Source organism: Aquarana catesbeiana, linkage group LG01 (assembly GCF_042186555.1).
Source record: "Aquarana catesbeiana isolate 2022-GZ linkage group LG01, ASM4218655v1, whole genome shotgun sequence".
Classification (NCBI taxonomy): Eukaryota; Metazoa; Chordata; class Amphibia; order Anura; family Ranidae; genus Aquarana; species Aquarana catesbeiana.
This window is the reverse complement of record NC_133324.1, coordinates 748,865,601-748,889,992: the sequence shown is the minus strand read 5'-3', so window position 1 is coordinate 748,889,992 and position 24,392 is coordinate 748,865,601. Positions and strand designations below refer to the sequence as shown.

At 39.5% G+C, this 24,392-nt stretch overlaps 1 protein-coding gene across 1 annotated transcript in view; it reads left to right on the top strand.

Moving 5' to 3' along the window:
• Nucleotides 1-24,392, top strand: part of PDGFC (platelet derived growth factor C) — a 350,192-nt gene that overhangs the window by 213,076 nt on the left and 112,724 nt on the right. Inside the window, exon 3 of the mRNA XM_073605674.1 lies at nucleotides 20,460-20,640. Within this exon, the coding sequence (XP_073461775.1) occupies nucleotides 20,460-20,640 (181 nt within the window). The remainder of the gene's footprint in view (nucleotides 1-20,459; nucleotides 20,641-24,392) is intronic.

Genomic DNA, 24,392 nt, shown 5'->3' with positions numbered 1-24,392 from the left:
GCATCCAATATTGAAAGGATAAATAAATACTGTTAAAAAATTTTCTGTAAAACAATACGTACAATATAACACAATACTGATGACAAAGTGCAGTGTGCAAAGGTAAGTTGATAGTGCCACTCGAATGGATGTGGTAAGTATCAAACTACAGATAGGTGCGATATATATACATACACAACAAAAATAAATAGACTGTGCAAATTGACAGAACAATATATATAAAAAGTATCAACTATATATATATAACTATATATATATATATATATATATATATATATATATATATATATATATATATATATATATATATATATATATATATATATATATATATAGAAGATTATCAATAGTAAATTTTCCTGTGCAGAGTGCAAAGGACCTGTGCAAAATGCAAAACAGTGTGCAAACCACGCATACAGCAGAAAGGTGTATCAGCTGCAAAAACTATGAATGTCCAAATAAATCAAAGGTGTGCCAACTAATTCCAAAGTGTGCAAAATAACTGAGAATGTAGTCAGGTCCCCCTAAGAAGTCATGTGACCGCGACGTCACGCGTAGGGACGCGACAGGCACTCTGATACTAATGTAGGCAAACGAGCTCGCCGCTCGTAGGAGATAAGTGTATTGTGTGATTTTATAATGTAAGCCATGTGAGTACCCCTATTACTGAAATAATAAATCTCTATTTGATTGAAAATACTACACTATCTGGCCCCTTTTTTCCTTTACCTCCCCTCCTGCTTCCGCTGAGAGACAAAGACATATTGAGAACCCCACCTGGTCCAGGAACATAAGGGAGAAGCTGCCATTACCAGTGACTTTATGCAGTTACCTTTTACCGTAAGGTAAGAGGCCACTTCTCGCCAGTGTGTGTCCTGTGCATGAAGAGGAGATTTCCACTTTTCTAGCACTTTATTGCACCATTTTGCACATTTGAATGCCCATTCGCAGAAAGAAGATATAATCCCATTGGACTATAGTCTCAGTTATTTTGCACACTTTGGAATTAGTTGGCACACCTTTGATTTATTTGGACGTGCATAGTTTTTGCAGCTGATACACCTTTCTGCTGTATGCGTGGTTTGCACACTGTTTTGCATTTTGCACAGGTCCTTTGCACGCTGCAAAGGAAAATTTACTATTGATAATCTTATATATATATCTATATATTTATATATAGATATATATAGATATATATATAGATATATATCTATATATATATATTTGATACTTTTTATATATATATTGTTCTGTCAATTTGCACAGTCTATTTATTTTTGTTGTGTGTATATATATATATATATATATATATATATATATATATATATATCGCACCTATCCGTAGTTTGATGCTTACCACATCCATTCGAGTGGCACTATCAACTTACCTTTGCACGCTGCACTTTGTCATCAGTATTGTGTTATATTGCACGTGTTGTTTTACAGAAAGTTTTTTTAACAGTATTTACCGTATATATCCTTTCAATATTGGATGCCTCTATGCATGTGAACACTATTTTTGTGTACTGCTACCTTTAGCAATATATAGTTTATGTACTTTACTAGGAATAGCGCAGTACCAACCTCCACTTTTATTTCGTTACCCTATGGGTTTGGCTTGATCCATATTCGGTGCCTGCAGCAGTTCCACTTTGAGTCCCCCCCCCCCCTTTTTTCATGGTAGCGCAGGAATAATTATACATATTATACGTCCTTAGACATGAGATACCCACATGAACAGAGATATTCAATCACAACATCAAATCTCACAATATCTACATGTTATACCAATCAGATGTTGAATACATATTTGATCTTTGCCTTGATACATGAATTTATAGCTGCATGATCGGCAAAAAAAAGATCAATTGGATAACTTTACACAGTGAGCTCTAAAGAAAATTTTTTTAGTCTACAGTTCTTTAATGATTACAACATGTGTCAGCACCAATATTTTAGCTTCAAGTTAATTTAGGATATTAATAGTAATTCTGAAAAGTATGTTGCTTTTTGTATAATTCTTCATTGTTCTATAATATTCTAAATTCCAGTTTAACTGAGAGAGGTCAGCACTGAAATGTCAGACTCCTTCTCACAATATTGCAGTTTTAAGTTCTTCCTGGAAATGTGGATATCTCATATTTTATTAGAAGTTTAAATAAATAGTATAAATAATAGAACCTGTCAGAAAAACAATTAAATTCTCACTTAGAACGATATAGCGTTAACCATTGTCAATATCAAAATCATATAAATATAGCAAGTACCATTTACTGTAAAGCCAGCTTAAGGCTGGGTTTGTACTTATGCGAATTGCATGACAGGAGAGTGTGACCGGCTCTCAATGAAGACGGTTCACATATCTCCAGGGTGGCCACAGAGGGCACTGCAGAAGGTCCTGTGCATTATTAGCTCAGTTTCAGGTCCGAATACAGCCAAAAATTTGAACCTTATGCGTTCCTGAAACAGGAAACAGGGATGCACCAGGGACGCAAAGTGTGAACCTAGCCTTAAAGATATTCAGCAGTAAACTAAGATTGGTTTCCATGTAACAGAAATCCCCCAATACTATTGATAATGTTACATTAACCGCTTCCAGACCATCCGCCGCAGTTATACTGCAGCGGGTTGGCCTCCCTGCGTGAGCCGTCGTAGCTGGACGTCGGCTCTTTAAGACGCCTCCGTGCCCGAAGCATATCCCTGGAGCCGATGCCAGTGCCCGGTGGGCGCAGTGATCGTCGGGCACCTGCGATTGCTCATTACAGAATGAGAACGGGGCTGTGTGTGTGTAAACACACAAATCCCGCTTCTTTCCGGGGAGCAGAGACAGAATGTGTGTTCATACTAAGTATGAACACCGATCTCTCTCCTCCCCTATTCAGTCCCATCCCCCACAGTTAGAACACACCTAGGGAACACAGTTAACACCTTGATCGTTCCCTAGTGTCAACCCCTTACCTATCAGTGTCATTTATACAGTAATCAGTGCATTTTTATAGCACTGATTGCTGTATAAATGTCACTGGTCCCAAAAATGTGTCAAAAGTGTCCGATTTGTCTGCCGCAATATCGCAGTCCCAATAAAAATCGCAGATCACCGCCATTACTAGTAAAAAAAAAAAAATAATAATAATAAAAATGCCATAAATCTATGCCCTATTTTGTAGACACTATAACTTTTGCGTAAACCAATCAATATATGCTTTGTGCAATTTTTTTTTTTATTTACCAAAAATATGTAGAAGAATACATATCGGCCTAAACTGAGGAAAAAAATTGTTTTTTTGTTTTTTTTAATTTGGGATATTTATTATAGAAAAAGTAAAATATATTGTGGGTTTTTTTTTTTAAATTGTCGCTGTTCATTTGTTTATAGCGCAAAAAATAAAAACCACAGAGGTGATCAAATACCACCAAAAGAAAGCTTTATATGGGTACAGCATTGCAGGACCGTGCAATTGCCAGTTAAAGCGACGCAGTGCCATTTCGCAAAAAATGGCCTGGTCATTGAGCAGCCAAAGCTTCCGGGGCTGAAGTGGTTAAAGTGGATGTAAGCCCGATTCATGAAATTTGAGCTTGACACATATATCTGCAGTGTTTTCTTATCTCTCTTCAAAGCAATGTGTCCCATGGCTTTCTCCTGCTCTGTTCTTCTGTTGTCAGCCTGATAACTCCTGACAAGTTCTCCTTTAGCCTGAGTTTTGTGTTGGGGAGAATGCTATAAATAGATTAGCAGAGGGCTGAACGAGTCAACGTTCAGAGCTGAAAGTCTCTACCTATGAGGAGAGGGGGTGTGTGCCTTTCCTTCAATCAGCTGTCTTGGCTGTATGCCCAGGCTTCACTGCAGTGGTAACCAGGAAGAGAAAATCTCCTAACAGGAAGAACACTGTCTAAAAAGTATATGAAGATGAAGACAGCAGATATACATGTAAAACGTATGTAGGGTGATTTGTTTCATCCCTGTGTATCATCTGAGGCTGTTCACTTCACTGGGTATATGTGAGGGTTTACATCCACTTTAATATGACCCTGTCAAAGGGTCAATAAAAAGAGAAGCCTTATTCTGTAAAGACAGTGGGTTTCTATATGCCTGTACGCCAGCTTGTTTGCCAAAACTTCCCTCTGTAGCAGAGCTCCCTACGCCAATCTGATTTGACAACTAAAGTTGCTTTAATTGCAGTGTCCCCCCAGCTGACCATTATGGTTCCACCAGCTGACCCCTGGTCACTGGGGGTTAGCAGGAGGGACCATAGTGGCCAGCATTAAACACAATATTCCACACACTAAGAAGTGTTGGAAAGGACTGGCGTCCTAAGCGCTGCCACTGAGTGAAGTTTTGGAAAATTGGCCACTGGACAGGTAATTACAAAGCTGGTTTCTTTACTGGGTTAATGCCTTTCCAGTTTTGCTGACCACTTGACTTGGTCACTTTGCAGTAATTGTCAATTTTTTGCTTTTGTCTAAAGTGTACTGTTCGATCCTGGAAATTACTGGGTCTTTTAAGGGAATTTACTTAGCTTGTTTTGTTCATGGTACCATTAGTTCATTGAGATGTACACTTTTCCTATTGAGAAAAACAATGCTGTAAACGTTTTAAGCTAACATTGGCGGACACTGTAGGTGATTTCTGTGCATATCCTGATACAGAAAGGCCCTGATTTTTAAGCCTAGGAAAAGGTAAGTATGCATTATTAGGAGTTAATTGTTAAAGCGGACCTTCAGCCATTTTTTTCAACTTTCCATCTATTAAATCTTCTGCCCTTTTTTTTTAACTTTGGATAGTAAAACTTTTTTTTTTCTGCCAGTAAATACCTTATACAGCCCATTTCCTCTTTCTTGTCTGATCATTAGCCTAGGCTTATGATATCATGTACAGCTCACTCTCTCTCACTCTCGTGAGAGTTTGCCAGGAAGGGAGGGGAAATGAGTCATAAGAGGGCCAATGAGAGCTGCAGAGCTGGAGGTGTGCCTCTGTGTGTCTATGTAAATCCAGGAAGTGAACAGGCAGCAGCTTCAGCTGCCCACAGTTAAAATAGTTGCATTCAGACTCAGTGGAGGGAGATTTCTGCAGCATATTTGGCAAGTACAGAATCACAGTATATATAAGATAATATGCAAAGTGGTTGGAGGGAAGCTTCAGAATGGCAAAGATGTTTTTATTACAAATTATGTGGGCAGACTGCAGTTCCTCTTTAAGGGATTTAGATTTTGTTTCAGTTTTAGAGGGTTTAATGTTTTATTGTTGTTATTATTATTATTATTTTTATTATTAAGTGTTATTATGGTTAAGGTCTAAGATTTGAATCGGGGTAATGTTTAGATTTTGGCGTTTAATGTGATTGTAAAGGTACATTTTTTTTTAAGTAACAAACATATCATACTTACCTCCACTGTGCAGCTCGTTTTGCACAGAGTGGCCCCAAACCTGCTCTTCCGGGGTCTTCCGAGCTCTCGCTGCTCCTCCCCACATCTGATAACCCCCTCGGAGAAGAACTTCCCCAAGGGGGTGGTTAGGTGTTAATGTAGGGGTCTGGTGAAGTTTAAGCACTTGGTTAAGAGGAGGGTAAGTGAGAGGGGCAGTCTAAAGACCCGTGTCAACGGGCTTTGAATGTTTTTTGATTACATGTTTTTGACACTTCTAAGATCATTCAAAATTCATTTGCAGGTACATATGCTCAGCAGCTGTCAGTGAATTCTTCTGTTTGAACTGCTTCAAGTGGATTTTACATTCCCATAGACTTGTATGGGAATGAAAAACTTGTCTGATGTAAGAATAAGCCCGATAAACACAGGCCCTAAGGCTCACCATACGCATTCAAAAAAAATGAAAAGTTGAACTAACACCTTACATTCTCCCCATCCCCTGGTCTGCCTGTACTTACCTCTATGGGTGATGAGCTATCAGTGCCCACTCAGCTGGTGTAGTAGTCCAAAGATTTGAAATCTCTGCTCTTTTCCCTCTTCTTTCTGCGGGGCTTCTGGGATGGATCAGAGCAATTCTCTGCGGTGGCATTGACCAACGGAGGTATGTACAGCAGGGAACGGGGAAGTGTATGGTGTGAGTTCAACTTTTCGTTTTTTCTGAAAAGTTGAACTAACCCTTTAATACTTTTGAAATTCTTTTTTGTTCCACAAATGAATGTGTAGCGCTGCTCCAAGCGCCACTTATTCATTTCCTTTATGGTGCAGCTCCCCAAGGGGTCATCTGACACTCAGAAGGCAGAGATAGAAACTCGATTTCAAATGTGGCAGAAAGGCTTCAGCTCCATCCCCTTCCAAATCATGCCCCCTAAAGCACTTCACCCCAGGGGTGGACTGACAACTCATGGGGCCCCCGGGCAATAGGAGATTATGGGGCCCCTGGGCAATAGGAGATTATGGGGCCCCTGGGCAATAGGAGAAGATTATGGGGGCCCCGGGCAATAGGAGATTATGGGGCCCCCGGGCAATAGGAGATTATGGGGTCCCCAGGCAATAGGAGATTATGGGGCCCCCAGGCAATAGATTACGGAGACACACAGTATACACACACATGCACACATACAGTATACACACAATATACACACACAGTATACACATACACACACTGAAAGGGTACTGGAGAGGCGGGGCAGCTATAATCTTGGGATTTTTAAAAAAACACAGATTTTTACATACTGTCCCTGGTTTTATTGAGGCTGGCAACCCTTATGGGGCCCCTTAGTGGCATGGGGCCCTCGGGCAATGCCCGAGAGCCCGAATGGTCAGTCCGCCCCTGCTTCACCCATCATTAATCGTAGAGGTTCTCTCTGCCCAGGTTGACCATCAAGTACAACAGAGACCAATTCATGCAGTGTACGGTGTTAGTTCACCTTTTCATTTTTTTTTAAAAGGTCAACCAACCCTTTAAAGCTTTTGAAACAGTGTTCCATTCCAGTTTGGGATGTTATCTTAATGAAAGTACTGGCTGTCACTTTAAAAAGAAAGAGAAATACATTTTTAGAGTAACATTTTTATAGCATGACACTTTAAAACCTATTTCTGTTCATTATGCACCGCTGTCAAAAGCACAATTTTTTTATTTAAATTTATAATACTGTTTTGTTTTCCCTTACGAGGAGTACAAGTTGTAACTTCAGAAATATTATGTACACTGTGTCTTCTTTTTTTTTTTTTTTTTGGCTTTTTTTGCAATTTGCTGATTCTGCATATTGGCATCCAAAGGATTTCCCTCTGACATAGAAAACAGTACGTGGCCAAGTGTTCCCAATTCAGAAAAAAACAGACTGTAGAATTTAAAAGCGTACAAAGTTTATCCCTGCACACGCTGGGTGGAAGTAATCTGATCCAACTGACTGGCTGAAAACAGATACACAAGCGCTAAGTAAAAAATAAACTGAAGGAAAGGAGAGCCGAGGTGAACCTATAGCAACCAGCTAGAGTATACATGTCATTTGTAAGCACCTTTGAGTAAATCCATTGGCTGTTGTACCAATATAATTTGACATTTTCTTTGTTTCACGCACAGCAAATGACTGGAGATGGAACTGATAATAATTTATTTATTTATGGTACTTATATATCACCATAAATTCATGCATCACTTTACATATATTTTGTACAATCACATCAGTCCTCAACCTCAAAAAGCTTACAATCTAAGGTCCCTAACTCACATTCATACATACATATAGTAGAGCCAATTTAGACAGTAGCCAATTAACACTTTAATTTAGACAGGAGCCAGCATGTCTTTGGAATGTGGGAGGAAACCAAAGTACCCAGAGGAAACCCACGCAGGCACAGGGAGAACATGCAAACTCCAGGCAGGTAGTGCCATGGTTGGGGTTCAAACCAAAGACCCTAGTGTTGCTAGGTGGGAGTGCTAACCACTTAGCCACTGTGTATTTATCTTTACAGTATATGGATCCCATATGGCACTAAACATTTCTACAGTGTCACCAATGACTTGCTACTTAAAGCGGAGTCACACCCAAAAGTGGAGATTCCACTTATCTGCTTCCTCCACCCATCCGTTGCCACATTTCGCACCTTTTATGGGGGAGGCGGGAATGGGTACCTGTTTTTGACAGGTACCCTTTCCGACTTCTAGGAGACTGGGCTGTGGCTCCATCTCTCGGAATTTCCTCCGCTGCCGGGCCAGTTAGAAAGAGCAGCGCGCTTCGTGTATGCGCAGTAGGGAATTCCCTTACAATGAATGGTGTCGGCAGCACCCGACAGCCGATCCGAAAATTGGCTGGGGTGCCGACATCGGTGGCTCCCTGGACAGGTAAGTGTCTCATTATTAAAAGTCAGCAGCTACAGTACTTGTAGCTGCTGACTTTTAATTTTTTTTCCCAGGCGGAACTCTTCTTTAAACATAGTTAGTGTCATTGTGCAAGTTTTTCTACATATAAAGCAAATGTACTGCCACACAATGTAATGCCACACAGGAAAAAAATCTATTCTGACCCAAAAAGGCTGTTGGATCAATTCCCTGAATCAAAGCATTGCTCTATCATTATATGACAGTTTGAACTTTGGATACTATTAGTTGCAATGAATTTATCCAGTACCTTTTTTATTCATCTATTGTTTTTGTTATTGCTACCTGCTGTGGTAAAGCATTCCATAACGTGAAGTAGAATGAATTTTTTCATTTTGATTAGGGTAACGGTGGGTTCTCTCTGCTGTCATTTCTGCCATCTGTGCCCCACTGGGGAAATTTCCCTTAGCTTCTTATCCCTTAGCCAATGTGAGGGAATTCCTGTTTGTCACTAGAATTAGTGTCCCTATTGGAAGATTTCCCCTTTATTTTTGTTCTGATGACAACCCAAAATTAGGGAATTTCTTTCACTTTTACTCTCAGTGATAACAGTAAACAGGGCAAATAAAGAAGGTGAATCTCCCTAACAGGGGCACAGACAGCAATAAAAACCTGACAGGTGTTCCAATCCATCTCCACTCTATCTAAAGCAAAAACAAGTTTTTCCTTTAGTTATACTATAAGTGCTCTTACAGGCCATGTAGACTACTGTGCTGTATTCATGTCTTAAACCTCTCAACACAAAGATCTATGTGCAGTGCAATGCAGTGACATTTGTCTGTCCCCCCAGCACTGTACCATATCTGCCAACTTGCAACATAAAATAGCACAACACACACCAGGAAAAAAGGTCATGTTCATTTTCTGGCCCATTGTGGTATATTGACAGCCTAATTATAATGCACTGCAACAGTGTCAGGGCTGGGCTCAGCCCTTCCTACTCTGAGCTGGCCGCTCAGCTGTCGGCTAATTGCCAGCTCCTACTGTATCTCTCTACACTTACTAAGCTATTGATGATATCCTGCTTGTCAGTCTTGCCTACTTAAGTCACCCAGTCCAGAGGAGCTCTGCCTTCACCTTGGTCACATCACAGAGACTATCTCCTGCGATCCTGTTCAAGACTTGCTTTGCTGATATCCCATCTGGCTCCAGATCCTGCTTGCTGTTCCACTACATTGATCCCTGACTTCTGGCTTGGCTGACTATCTGTTCCAGTTACTGAACTATGTTTTGAGTACGTTTGTTCTTTTTACTTTTATTATTAAACAAGTGTGATTTAACTGTACTTCTGTCTCAGCCTGATTTCATGGTTTCTGACCAACAGACCTCATAAGCTTGAATGAACTCTGATTGTAAAGAATACCTTCCTATCCTGAGAGTACTTTTTACAATGGTATATAAATCCTAACAGTGACCTTCACGTATTTGCTTCCTTTTCTTCTGCTAATTATACTTTTGATACTGTTGATTTTGCCAGAAATTGTGTGACTTCCTGTGCTCTGCCTCTGCACAAGGACAGGTTATGGATATAAGGAGGAGGGAGGAGATGAGGTCTACATTCTTTGTAATTCATCAGAAATTAGGTAGGCAGGGCTGACTGTTGAGAATTAAGAGCTGTCTTATGATTTCAAAGTAAGGTGTGACCATCTTTTTAAATTCAAGATTTTTTTTTTAAAGTATTTCAATATACAAATTATGGCATAAAGAAGCATTTGGACAAAAGCAATGCACTGCTAATTTCTAAAACTGTTGTTTTTTTCTGGCACATCAACAGGTATTTTTTTGTACTTACGGGGTATTTAAAGCAATAAAACATGAGGAAATGTTCATGTATTGCAGAGATGTACTAAAATGCTTTTTTCCTTTTGTTTTGATGTATATTTTAACCTGGATATTTCCACTCCCTTCCAGTAAAGGCCATTTTTCAGTTTTCAGCCCTGTCACACTTTGACAATTACTCATGCAGTACTGTACCCAAATTAAATGTTTGATCATGTTTTTGAGACAGATCTTTCTTTTTGCCAAATTTGAATTTTTTTATTTTTATAGTTGAGTTTTTATTTTTTTATAGTTTCTGTTATAAAATATTGTAAATAAATAATCTTTCTTCATAAATTTAGGACAAAATGTATTCTGCTACATTTCTTAGCAATAACCCAAATCAGCATATATCATTTAATCGGGGTGAAAGGTAGAGTCTACACTAGGGGTCTTCAAACTACGGCCCTCCAGTTGTTCAGGAACTACAATTCCCATCATGCCTAGTCATGTCTGTGAATGTCAGAGTTTTACAATGCCTCATGGGACGTGTAGTTCTGCAACAGCTGGAGGGCCGTAGTTTGAGGATCCCTGGTCTACACTATAGTATATACTGTATATTTGAAAATTGATCAGTCCTGATGTACTGATGGCCTATCTCAATTTTTGAGGCCGTAAAATGCCAGGACAGTACAAATACCCCCATATGACCCCTTTTTGGAAAGTAGACATTCCAAGGCATTTAGTAAGAAGCATGGCATTTGCAATTTTTTGTTACAATTCTTTGGAAAATTAAGAAATGTTTTGTTTTTTTTAACAAAGTTGTCATTTTAACAAGTTATTTCTCACGTGCAGCATGGGCATACTTAGAATTACACCCCAAAACACATTTTACTATGCCTCCCAAGTATGGGGATACCACATGTGTGAGTTTTTTTACAGCTTAGATGTGTAGAGGGACCCAAAATCCAAGAAACACCTTTGGGCTTTCAAGGAGCACAGTTTATGCATAAATTACACATCTCATTTTTTGGCTACCTATCAAATTTTTAGAGGCCCTGGAGCACCGGGACAGTGGACACTCCAACAAAATTAACTAATTTTTGAAAGTAAACACTTCAAGGTATTTTCTGAAAGACATAGTGAGTCTTTTGAAAATGTAATTGTCATTACTTTTTGGAAAATGCAGGAAAGTAAATTCAAATTTATTTTTTACACAACTTGTCAATTAATAAAATTTTTCTAACACACATCATAGGCATTACTTAGCATTACACTGCAAAACACTTTCTGTTACTCCTCCCAAGGCGATAGCACTTGCGTGAGATTTTTTCACTTTTTGGACTGATTATAAACTGGACTTTGTATCTCGTGTATCACACAAGTCAACCAACTGTATCAAAACCAATGTACTGTAATGGTTGCCTCTATACGAGTAGTAAGGGAATATAGCTTATTGTAGCATCATCTAAAGTAGTCTCAGTTATTATTAGCCAGACAAGCCTAGCCTATTGGTGCATGGCTGCCCCCCCCCCCCCCCCCCCCAGGAATGCCATGTTCACTGGCCAGGAAGTACAGGTGCCTGAAGAAAGGAGGAACAAAAGAGTCCCTGTGGTTCCAAGGGTGCAGTTGTCAACTGGGGATGCCTGGGCCTTGTGTCTCATATGAACGTAGCCAGTCAGACATGCAGATGGGTCAGTTCAGGCGCAGGCAGAGACATGTTCAGCAAACAAAAGCAAGCAAAAGATCAGTCCAGGCAACAGTCAAAAACGTGGTAAATAAACTGGATAGGGTTAGTACAGGCAACAATAAGAGACACCAACTGGGACTGGTGGCACTATTAGGGCTTGTTCCCAAGTGAAGTTGAGGGGTGAATGACAGCTTTGTTTACTACTGTAACTGTGATCGCTATGATTGGACACACAGATCACATCGTAACAGGGCCGCTCACAGTACAACAATCATTGATCCGTGATCGTGCTGCTAAATGCTTTAGAGAGTACACATAAGCTGCCGATGCGAGAGGACATATGTGTACATCTACCCACATCGGCACTGCTCTCATCTAGCTTTATATGTACAGTGGCTGGACAGGAGGCAGTTAATGGAGTTCCTGTTTGCAATAAATAAGTTTTAAGCAGAACTGTAGCCAAAAATAACAGGATAAATTAAACAAAAACAGCTTTTGCTGCAATGTATACCTTCAATCCATGGATTTCCCCAAAAGTACTTTTTTCTGCTGCTAGAAGTACTCAATGTGATAACCAGCACCATTCAACTCCCTTCCTCTGAGTCCATTTCATTCTAGACCTGTCGCTGCTTGTGACTGGACAGTGAAGGCAGACTCAGATAGATGGGCCAAACAACCCCTTGTTTGGTTCACACCACAACTCCCGAACAGAGAAAAAGTTCTGACCTAAATGGCAAACCTGAAAGTCTATGGGACCCAAAAAATCAAAAGTCCCCATTTTGAAGGCTTATGTGCAAGATCAATGATTTTAATGATGCTTAACAATAATAAAATTGAAAAATTCTTCAAATATAGTGCCTGGGGGGGGAGTCCCCTTAGTCTGCCTGTAAAGTGGTGCATCTGTACCATGGATAGAACCTGCTGCAGCAAAACTGACATTTCTAAAGAAGAAAAATGAATGAAATTACATTTAAATTGTCGTTAATACAATACCATTGCCAGCAATAGAAAAATGTTAAAAAAAACAATGTAGGGGTCTATACCAGGCCCTTCAGGTCTGGTATGGATTTTAAGGAGAAACCCTATGCCAAAATTTTTTTTAAAATGGCGTGGAGTGCCCCCAAAATTCTTACCAGACCCTTAGCCAAGCATGCAGCCCAGGTGATGTCGCCAGGTGGCTCCTCCCCTTACCTATATAAGAAATGTGAAACGGCAAGCCAGGTAATCGGTGGTTTGCCTTAGCTGACGCGGAGCATTTGTTTCTTTTCTTTCTTTGGCTCAGCGGTGGCGTCGGTGTTGTGATTGACTATGGATCTACATTGGAAGACATCGTTTTTTTTTTTTTATTAAAGAAATTGTCAAAAACGGTCTCTATGTTTTTATTACTTTTTGACACTTTTTTGGTGAATGGGTGGCCCATACTCATTCACTTGGGGGGGGTCTGGGGGCCTCCTTGTTGAAAGGGGCTGGTAGATTCTGGTAAGTCCCCTGCCCGCAGATCCCCACAACCACAACCCAGGGTTGTGGGGATGAGGCCCTTGTTCTCATCAACATAGGGACAAGGTGCTTTGAGGCCCCGCCCCCCCGCCCCAAAGCACCCACACCCCCATGTTGAGGGCATGTGGTCTGGTATGGTTCAGAAGGGGGGGACGCTTACTCATCCCCCCTTTCCTGGCCAGGCTGTATGCTCGGATAAAGGGTCTGGTATGAATGTTGGGGGAGACCCCACACCGTTTTTTACTTTTTATTGCCAGCAATCTTTTTTTTCTTCTTTATTCAGCTGTCAGCAGGGACAGCTGATGACTCATCAGTTGTTAAGGATGCCGCAGCCATCTTCCCGATTACCACTCCTTAACAACCAGCTATTCACTGTGCCCTGCCCAATCAGGGCTTAGAAAACACCCGCCGAACTCCTTGCAAATGTGGATGTTCGCAGAATGGTTGAACAGGCGATGTTCGGGTCGAACTTTTGCTCGGCCCGAACCATTCACCCAACTTTACTTAGCACAGTGATAAGCTCATCTCTCTTTCACTTTATGACCTCATTGGTTCCTTGTACTGCTTCGTCCTCTAGCATGCTAGATCTGCTATACACGGAATGCATGAGGTGGATACCTGGTCAAATTTAGGTACCTTCACTCCTTGAAATTAAAAAGTACATTTAATGATGTAATAATGATTACAGAACTACTTTAATTTGTGTCTTTTATATCTGCCTAGTGATTAGATGTAATTAAAAGTAAACAATAAGGGTTTAGCAGCCTTTGTATATAAAAGGTATCATGAGAAGGTTAATACAATATTAAAAAATAAAAACTATGCTATGTTATCAATTAACTTTACCACAGTTTATGAAATATGAACATCATCCCTGTCTATCCTATTTGGCACTCAATATAGTTTTCCTGTATGAAGGTCATAGAGGTCATTAAACTGAAACTTCCTCAGCAGACGGTTTTTCCTTATCTCCTTCCTCGGAGAGTCTTTGGAAAGTTCTGAAAAATGTTCATCACAGTGACACCAGCACCTTTGTCTTGATGCCTTGGTGCAGCTGTGCTTCATCGAAAATAAATGAGTAATTCATAAATTCCCAAATGAGAACTGAAACTTTGTTGAAAAACCAGACTTGTTTGTTGAACATAAAAGGACATAAATCCTTTACAGTTCCCCAGGGAAAGACTTGAAAAGAGGAGTAATTATTATAAACCACTTAGTGCTATATGTTCTGTATCATGTTGCCGTGAGAAAGTTATGTTTGATTGGCTGGAAAAAAAAACAGGTTTAGTAAATCCTTTTAGGTTGATTTAAACTGTTGTATGCAGTGTAATACAATACCCCATTTTTATTAAAACCCAGCAACAACACACCAAATTATGATATGACTGCTTGTATATACTGTATGTATACCATATTTTTAAGTAGTCAATACATTTAAAAAATCATTTGATAAATTATAAATATAATTTTTACATTTTCAATAATTGTGTGACAAGTAAACTTCATCTATAGTTCTCTAATGGATATAGTATATTTACTTTTACATGGATAATAGATAATAAGATGAAATACCCATGCTTTGGGGAGCCGTAAAGTGTATGCCTAACCAAAGCCCAATGACCCAAGAGGTGGAGCTTTAGAAAACGGCATCATAATTTAGGTATGTCTATGGCTACATGATGCCTAAATACAGTCCTGAATGAAAGAGGAACTGCAGTCTGCTCACATAATTTGTAAAAAAAACATCTTTGCCATTCTGAAGCTTCTCTCCAACCACTTTGCATATTATTTTATATATACTGTGATTCTGTACTTGCCAAATATGCTGCAGAAATCTCCCTCCATTGAGTCTGGCTGCAACTATTTTAACTGTGGGCAACTGAAGCTGCTGCCTGTTCACTTCCTGGATTTACAGAGACACACAGAGGCACACCTCCAGCTCTGCAGCTCTCATTGGCCCTCTTATGACTCATCCTTCCCTTCCTGGCAAACTCTGACGAGAGTGAGAGAAAGCTGTGCATGATGTCATAAGCCTAGGCTTTTTACCAGACAAGAAACAGGAAGTGGGCTATATAAGGTGTTTACTGGCAGAAAAAAAATGTTTTACTATCAAAAGTTAAAACAACAAGGGCAGAAGAATTAATAGATGGAAAGATTAAAAAATTACTGAAGTTCCGCTTTAATGTAAGTCAGATGAAAAACTCAAAATAAAAAGAAAAATTCAACATGGTGTCAAAGTATAAAAGTATACCACATCTGAAAATTATTCAATATAAGTTATAAAGTCCCGTTATGAATACAATCATAGAAATGACTGGCTTTGCCAGAAATTACTTTGGCAAAAGGGCTTCTCTGTATAGTTTTTGTGGAGTCCAGTTTCAATTCCAATTCAATTCAATTAGACTTTTGCTGTGAAAATTCCTTATTTTGGAGGTTTGCAAATTTTTAAAAAGTTCAACCAAACATTTTAAAGTAACCCAACAATAATTTTTAACATAAACTAACAAGCAAGATATACATATATTTTGCAGAAAATGCCACTAGTATAAGGTATACCCATAAATTGTAAAACTAAGGAAAAAAACATATTTCATTAAAAAAAATATATTTCCATTTATTTATTTATTATCCTCTTTTTGACAACTTGTAATATTATCAAATTTGAGTATATAGAAAATCAGTTTTGCATACAGTAGTGATTAGGGAGGGGCGAACGGTTTGGTCCGAGCATAAGTTCAGGCCAAACTTTGGTTGTTCGGATATTTGGCGAACAACGAACATTATGTGGTGTTCGCGGCAAATTCGAAAGCCGCGGAACCCCGTTAAAGTCTATGGGACACTAACATGAAAAAACAATTTTAGAGGCTTATATGCAAGTTATTGTCATAAAAAGTGTTTGGGGACCTGAGTCTTGCCCCAGGGGACATGTATCAATGCAAAAAAAGTTTTAAAAATGGCCGTTTTTTCGGGAGCAGTGATTTTAATAATGCTTACAGTGAAACAATAAAAATGAAATATTCCTTTAAATATCGTGCCTGGGGGGTGTCTATAGTATGCCTGTAAAGTGGCGCAATTTTCCCTTGTTTAGAACAGTACCACAGCAAAATGACATTTCTAAAGGAAAAAAAGTCATTTAAAAATGATCACGGCTGTAATGAATTTTCAGGTCTCGTCAAGATAGTGTTGATGGGGACAAGGGCCTCATCCCCACAACCCTAGCCCAGTGGTTGTGAAAATCTGCGGGTGGGGGGCTTATCGGAATCTGGAAGCCCCCTTTAACAAGGGGACCGCCAGATCCCGGGCTCCCCCCCTGTGTGAATTGGCATTGTACCCCTACCATTTCACAAAAAAGTGTCAAAAATAGTAAAACATACAAGAGACACTTTGGGACAAGTCCTTTATTAAAAAAATTAAAAAGTCCCACAATGTAAATCCATCTCACGTTGCCCGACGAGCCGGAAAAAGAAAAAAAAAGCCCCAACAGCTCTGCCTCCATGGGAGGCTCCTGCCAAGTGACACTTCTTCTCTGTGACAACTGTTATATAGCTGAGGGTGGGACCACCCGGTAACATAAACTGATTTACACCGTGGGACATTTTTATTTTTTTATTTTTTAATAAAGGACTTGTCCCAATTTGTGATGTTAACCTTTACTTTAAACCTTCTTTTTCTGTCTGTGCCCTGTTGGGGAAACTTCCCTTCACTTCCTGCTCTAGAGATGCAACAGTAAGTGGGAAGAAAGTTCTCGAAAGTGAGAGGATATGTCTCCAAAATAGGGGGTTTGTCCCTGGTACTTTATCTTCTTTAGTTGATTTCCCCTCACTTCCTGTTCTAGTGACAATCTTAAAATTAAGTATTTCTCGTAACTTTCTGTGATGAGCTGCATGACAGTGATTTCTAGTTGTAAGTGAATGATCTATTAAAGTTTCATCAGAGGTCACAAAACTAAAAACCCACATTGCCTGCACATTGCCTGTCTGATTATAATGAGATCCTAGTTAGCAGTGGCAGGGCTAGACAAAGTACCACTACAATTATTTTCATTGGCCATATATGTCTGCCTATTTTAAAAGCCAATGTTAGTATATTATGTTTAGTGTTTAAATTAATTTAAGACATGCATAAAGCTTGCCGAAATAAATTCTGAATAACAGAATCACTCAGATGCAAAATAAATATTATATCACTTTAATCAGTGTAAAGTCACACCAAACACAGCTAAGGTCTGATTGTGCTGTTTTGGGCCATTACGCATGTTTACCATAGAACAAGCACAATTTGAATTTCTGTAAAAGCCATCGCTTACTGCCTTGTGTTATGGTGCTGCCCAGTTACCCACTAAAATAGAGTTTAATTCTTGGAATCACATTTGCTACTTTGTGGTTGATAGTGATTTAATTGTGCTGTTGCCTTGATTAATGGAATGTGATAAAGCATGTGAAATTGAACCTGATCCCTTAGATATACCCTCCCTTCCTTTAGAAATGTTGTAAGGGAATTATATTTCAAATATGCAAAACAGAGGTGACCTAATCTGTTATTTCACCATTAGTAGGTCTGCAAATGATTACTTTAGTAGAGCATACATGAGCTGATGAGAAACTTTTGTCACTCCCCTTACTTCAGGTAGTAACAACCACTGTTTGGGGAATTGCAGTGTGCAGCAGTTACCACCCCCCTCCCTGAAGAGTTGGCCATGAGTTTTTTGCAAAAGTGTAGAGAACCCATGCTTGTTTTCTGACTTGACTGCTTTTGTACAATCACACTATGTTGATGGGTAATAGTCTGCCTCTACAGAAGGCCCATAAAATACCTTTATTTTAACATTCTCTGCTTTGGGAACCTAAATCATAAAAGGACAAGGTTGCTTAAAATTAACAATTTTCTAGTTTCACAGAGTAGGAATTTATACTGTGGTGCTAGGATTTAAAACTGCATATTCAAATGATTTATAGGTAGGATACAGCTGTACTGGCATAGGGTATAAATTGGAATGGCATTAGTGTGCAGGTGATTGGACATGAATTAACTTGCAATTGATTTTGAGATCTAAAAGAAATGTGGAAAAACTGAGATGCTTGGTGCTGTGCATAGACTTTATAAAATATGCAAGAGATAGAAAATAGTTAGGGGAAGACATTAGAATATGGTGGAAATAGAAATGTATCAAGATTAATATATTAATCATTGTAATTTTGCAAAAAAAAATAAATAAAATTTGGTAACAGTGAAACCCCGCTTTAAGGGCTCATTAATGTCACCTTCATTGGGCTTCATTACTTAGTGCAGGACCAATGTATTAACAAGCCAAAATCCATTATTTCCATTGGGCTTTGTGAAAATGGAAAATGCTGCATTAAAATACAATACAAAAGGTTTTAAATACATCACAGTGCACAGCAACTCATATTAAGGGAGAAAACAATGGATCTTAGCTCCTGCTGCAAACAAAAAACCTACAGTGGCTAGGACCAAAATAATTAAAATGTATGTATGGCCAAAACCTTTTTGGTTTTGCAGAAGAGTGTACCCTGTTTGACAAATCTACATTTCTGTGACAGTGAGCTATAATCTTTGGGTAATCACAACATATTATTACTAGCTGGTCACCATGTCTTTGTTTTTAACCATTGACAAGACTATAACTACATATAACATAGAATCCCCTTCAGGAAAGCCCCATTTGTGACCCAATGCTCACCCCTCTTTAACACTAATCAAGGGCTGTCTTCCAAAAGGAAACTGCCTGGTAGGAGGTAATGTACATACAAGTAAGTCAAGAAGAAGCAATAGGTATGATTATTTCTCCACAAGAGTACCTCACTATTCATATTCATTATTGATAGCTTGTGTAGCAATATGTTCTTCTTGTGGAACACCGTTTCATTTCTGTTGAAATTGTAAAGTGTGTTCTTATATACATACTTGTACAAGTAGGAAACAGCTCACTTAATTGTTTATTTATCCCTTTCATATCTCACTTGATTTGTTTGAATTCATCTAATAGCATTTATTGCCTTTATTATTCTGGTTAAATGACTTCCATGAAAATTACTGCTCAAAAAACAAAAAACAATTAGGCCCCTTTCACATGAACGATCCGTTCAGGTCCACCTGTCAGTTTTTTAGGCGGACATGAACGGACCCTCCATAGATCTCTATGGAGCGTCGGATGTCAGCGGTGACATGTCCGCTTACATCCAACCCGCTCCGATCCGAAAAAGTGTAGCGGAGGAAAAACCTACTTTTCCATCCGTTTTCGGATCGGGTGACGACGGACTCTACGGTCCATCATCATCCGATCCCCCATAAGGGAGCGCGGCGCTCACTGACAGGTTCGCCGCTGCACAGTGTGCAGAGACAGACCTGTCATCTTCCTGCTCAGCGGGGATCGGCGGATGTTCACGGGGCGGATCATCATGGATCCGTCCCGTGTGAAAGAGCCCTTACAGTGTTTTTTATTACATATATCGCACATATTACACCAGAGGCAATGATATCTGAACATGGTAACCAAGATTAAGGAAGCAAATTGTGCTATATGTTGTATCTGCTATATGGCACAATTGAGGTGCGTATCTTCTTTCCTGCAAATGACCTACATTTGACCAACTTCTAAGCCAAATTAAGCAGCTTCAAGCTGCTTTTGCATTTCCGTTTACTTGGAAGTGATTCTGATGTGGACAAATGCCTGTGTTCATTGGCCCTTACCGTTAAGTCAAGAAAACAGGAAGCTTACAAAACAAGGAACCTCCGACTAAAGCTTTGGAGTACTGCCTACTCCTCACCCAACAGAGTAGTTGGTAATATATATTCAAGATGATGCTCTTTTCTGTGACTGGAAAGCTTTTTTAGACTTCCAGAGTAGACTCCTATAGTAATAGAGGTAAAATTACCTTTTATAACCTAAAATCTAAAAAGGTACCTGACTCATCGGCTAACTTCAGACAAGAACAATAGCAAGCCAGTCAAATGTCCTGGAGCTATCACATGATGCACTCCACATTCTAACATTGTGGCCATTAGCAAATTGAACAGTGAAGAGATACTCTAAATCAGAATCAAACTAGGATTCACTCTAATGCTCTTTTTTTAGTAGATAGATGTGTTTAGTAAGTTGTGTCATGCCACAGTTATTCTTTAAATTAAAAATGTGTGAACATGTTAGACATCCTGCTATCTTTCATCATTTTATTTTTATCTTATCAGGTATGATTTTGTAGAGATTGAAGACCCTATTGATGGCACGATCCTTGGGCGATGGTGCGGCTCTAATACTGTGCCAGGCAAACAGATTTCAAAAGGAAATCAGATCAGGATACGATTTGTATCTGATGAATATTTCCCTTCTGAACCAGGATTCTGCATTCATTATACCCTCCTCACCCCGGTAAGCAAATTGCTTCTAGATTCAGTGTAGTCAGTATTACAGAGCGCTGTACTTTCGGTAACTTGATAGCTTTAGGTCATCAGGTCTGAATATACCCTAAAAAAGTTAATGAAATCTAAACAACTTTCTTCAACAAGCAATGTATTCCTTACATGAAAACTAAATATATACCCAGGTGTTTCACTTTGCTGATTTGGGATGTGTCAGTGATTTCAGTTTGTGGTCAGTCATGTGAAAATTCCTTTGTAACTTTGTTTTCCCAGTTTGCAAGGAAATTTAATATCTGTAAATTATATTTGAGTTTTTTTGGAAAATGATTTTGTTTGAAACAAACAGTAACTGCCAGAGAAGATTTAACATAATACTGTGATGATTATATGCAGATGTAGCTTGTTTGTGCTCTATCCATTTGTCACCAATATGTTTTTAAAGATGCATAGTCAAGCTCTAACTAAAGTTAAACTTGGAAACTAATTTCCAGTGTGTGTCAGAATTTTATGTAATTACCATTTAAAGGGGTTTTCTTATTGGGATCAAAGATGCACACTATATTGGTTTGTGTTGTGTCCTACCTACTTGATACTCTTATTGGAGGCAGTTGCGCCACACATTCAGGATTAAATCATGAAACTGTTGCTTAATTTGGAATAAAAGAAAATAAGAAAATAGAAGTTATATTTGAAAATAAAGCAGATAACAACATTTGCAGAGAGTTTTGTACATGTGAACACATTTTTTCCAATCCAGTATATTTAATATGACAGATTGGTGCAATATAACACACAAACAAACCTGTGTCCCAAAAAGAAATGCAAAAGAGAGAGATGAACAGAAAGATAGACAAAACAGGTTCACTTTAAGGCTGGGCTCACACATATGTGAATTGGATGCGAGTTTCTCCACATCCAATTCGCATGACATGCGAGTGTGACCGGCTCTCAATTAAGCCGGTTCACACAGGTCCAGGGCAGCCGTGGTCTGCATTCAAAAAGGGCCCTTTGCGTCTTTGGGACCAATTCAGGTGTGAATTCAGGCAAAATTTCAGACCTGATTTGCACCCGAACCGGTGAACAGGGACCCAGGCACGAACCCGTGGCCGCAAATGTGTGAACCCAGGCTTACACACAACCTGTGTCTTAACACTTAACCAACTCTAACACATAACCCACATAACCTATCCCCTAAAGTCGACTTTTTAAACATGGCAAAGCAGGTAAGAAAAACTGCTTACCTCTTGTTCTGTAAAAGCTACTTGTCTTCTTGTCATGCTGACCTTTACAGTTTGACTGACCCAGAACAAGTATGAATATAAGGACTTCTGTCTTTTCTCTGACTTGCTCCACTTGGAGGTAAGGAGTTTTGTTAATATTTTAGGGTTCAGCTTAAAGCTGAATTTCACGCACCTGAATTTGACGTGGAAAAAAACTCTCTTCTAGTCTACTCTACGCTCTGTACAGCAGAGCTCAGAGATGGGAGAGGAGCAGCATAAGGAGCCAATTGTGTGTACTGCACTGCAAGGAGCATCTTGACAGAAGGAGAGAGTAGAATGAAAAAGCAATAATCTCATCAGTTTGCTGCTCCTTCTTTGACTGTGCAGTCACAGGGGTGGATGGGAAGGGTACCTGTGATTGAAAGTGAAGCTGCAGATCAGGTGCTAGATAGGGATGTGCTGGGGGTGTGAGCTGTGTCAATTTTAGGACTGGATAGACAGAAATGCTATTTCTTTGGCAGGTATAATAGCTCCCATTAATGTATGTTATCTGTGTATTTACCTGTTGCCCTGGAGGTCAGATTTAAAGGCTAAGTCCGCCTTTTGGAAAAGAGCATGGCTGTTGAACAAAGAAGGGAACACATGGGTCTAAATATCTGGTTGGCTATAAAGGACAGCAGCTGTGTTCCAGTTTCTATAAATCTGCCTGGAGATAAAAAAAAATTGTTCCACCAGCCAAACACAGGGTCAGGGTGGACAGAAGTAGTAAAATATGAATATGTAGGATATAGGAGCAGTGAGAAGTGTTATGATTTAAGCTGGCCATAGACAAACACAATCAGTGTTGATGGGGGAATCCCTCCTGTGGAGCCATTGTGTTCTCCCGGCAGGGGGGGGGGGGGGGGGGTGGGGGGGAACGCTCCCCGCTAGGAAATCACAGTGGTTACTGCTAGCAGCTATAAAATCTAACAAGCTGATTCAGCCTGCACATAAGTGGTTTAACTCTCAGCCGATCCCTGTTGAACATCTATGGCCAGCTTTAGTACTAGCCACAGTTCAAAGTCACTGTTATCTTCCAATGACCTGATAATGATTGTCAGCATATTTTTCCAAGATTTGGCACAGAGGAACAGACTAGAGCTAAACTAACTAAAATTTTAGCTAACTAAAATCCAATTCCAGTTCGCATTCTTCTATGTCTGTTTACAAAATATTTTTCTCTTGCTATGGATAACAGCACTATTGTTTGATTGTTCCACTGTTAAATGAATTTGCCTATATTCATATGTCATTGCAGAACAATGTTCATTAGTATGTGTAGGGTTTATGTTTGGATTTGTGAGTTTGGTTTAATATGGGTGGGTTTAGTTTAAAATGACACATCATTATTGAAGTGTACATACAGCCAAAACTTTTTTATATAGTTATGGACAGAGCATGGAAGTGAAGGAACGCTTGCCAAGGATTTATGGCTGTCTGTGCCTCCTCTAGGTATATCCACCCTCCCTATTTGTTCTGGTGGTTATTGTCACTGACACAGACAGTGATGTCAAATCCAAAATGTTTAGGTTGTCACCACAAAAAGTGCTGTTCCAGTGACAAGTGATGAATTACCCACACTTTGGGGGATTTCATCCCACTTCCTGTTGCATCTCAGCAGCAAAAAAAGAGAGGGGGGTCTAAGGCTCTGTTCACACCATAACAGGGAGCAGTGTGTTACCATGCAGTGTGGCAAAAGCGTATTTCCCACATCGCACAGAAATGTTCTGCCCTCTGTTAGATGTGCACAGGGTGTCATTAATTGTTAAGGGCACCCAAACACATATAACAAAGAGCGCCACAAAACCACAAGGTATGACATCACCATGCGGTTTGGTGCAAGCATGATTTTAAACTTTGCATCTGATGTATTTTTGCACATTTCTGCATATTTCCCAAACCAACTGAAATGAATGGGCTGTCAAAAACTGAACTTGCGGGAACATGCAAAAACATGCACATTCTGGTGAGAACCGGCTATAACCCTTCCTTTATATTATCAAAACCAAAAAAGTTTTAGTTACACATTAGATACACACTAAGGGACCTTTCAAACGAGGGCAGTCCGCTCCACTGATCCCCACTGAGCAGGCAGATGACAGGTCCGTCTCCGCTCACTGCGCAGAGATGAACCTGTTAGAGCCCCACTGTCCGTTTTCATCCAATCCGCCAGACGGATGGAAAATAGGGTCACCATCCATCTGGATTTCGTGGACAGAATCATAATGGATAGTAGTGGGTGTCAGCAGATATGTTACCACTGACATCCGCCGCTCCATAGGAGTGAATGAAGGGTCCGATCAGGGCCGCGTAAAAAACTGAGAGACGGACCGGATCGGAAAGCCCGTGTGAAAGGAGCCTTACTCTTTTGGTTCATTTGGAGATCCAAAGATAATATTTACAGTGAAAATTTACAGGCCTATAGATATGCAAACTAACAAGCAAAATTTTTGATGTTGAAGAAATCTTTTACCAAAACCAAAAAGGTTTTAGCTTAAGATAC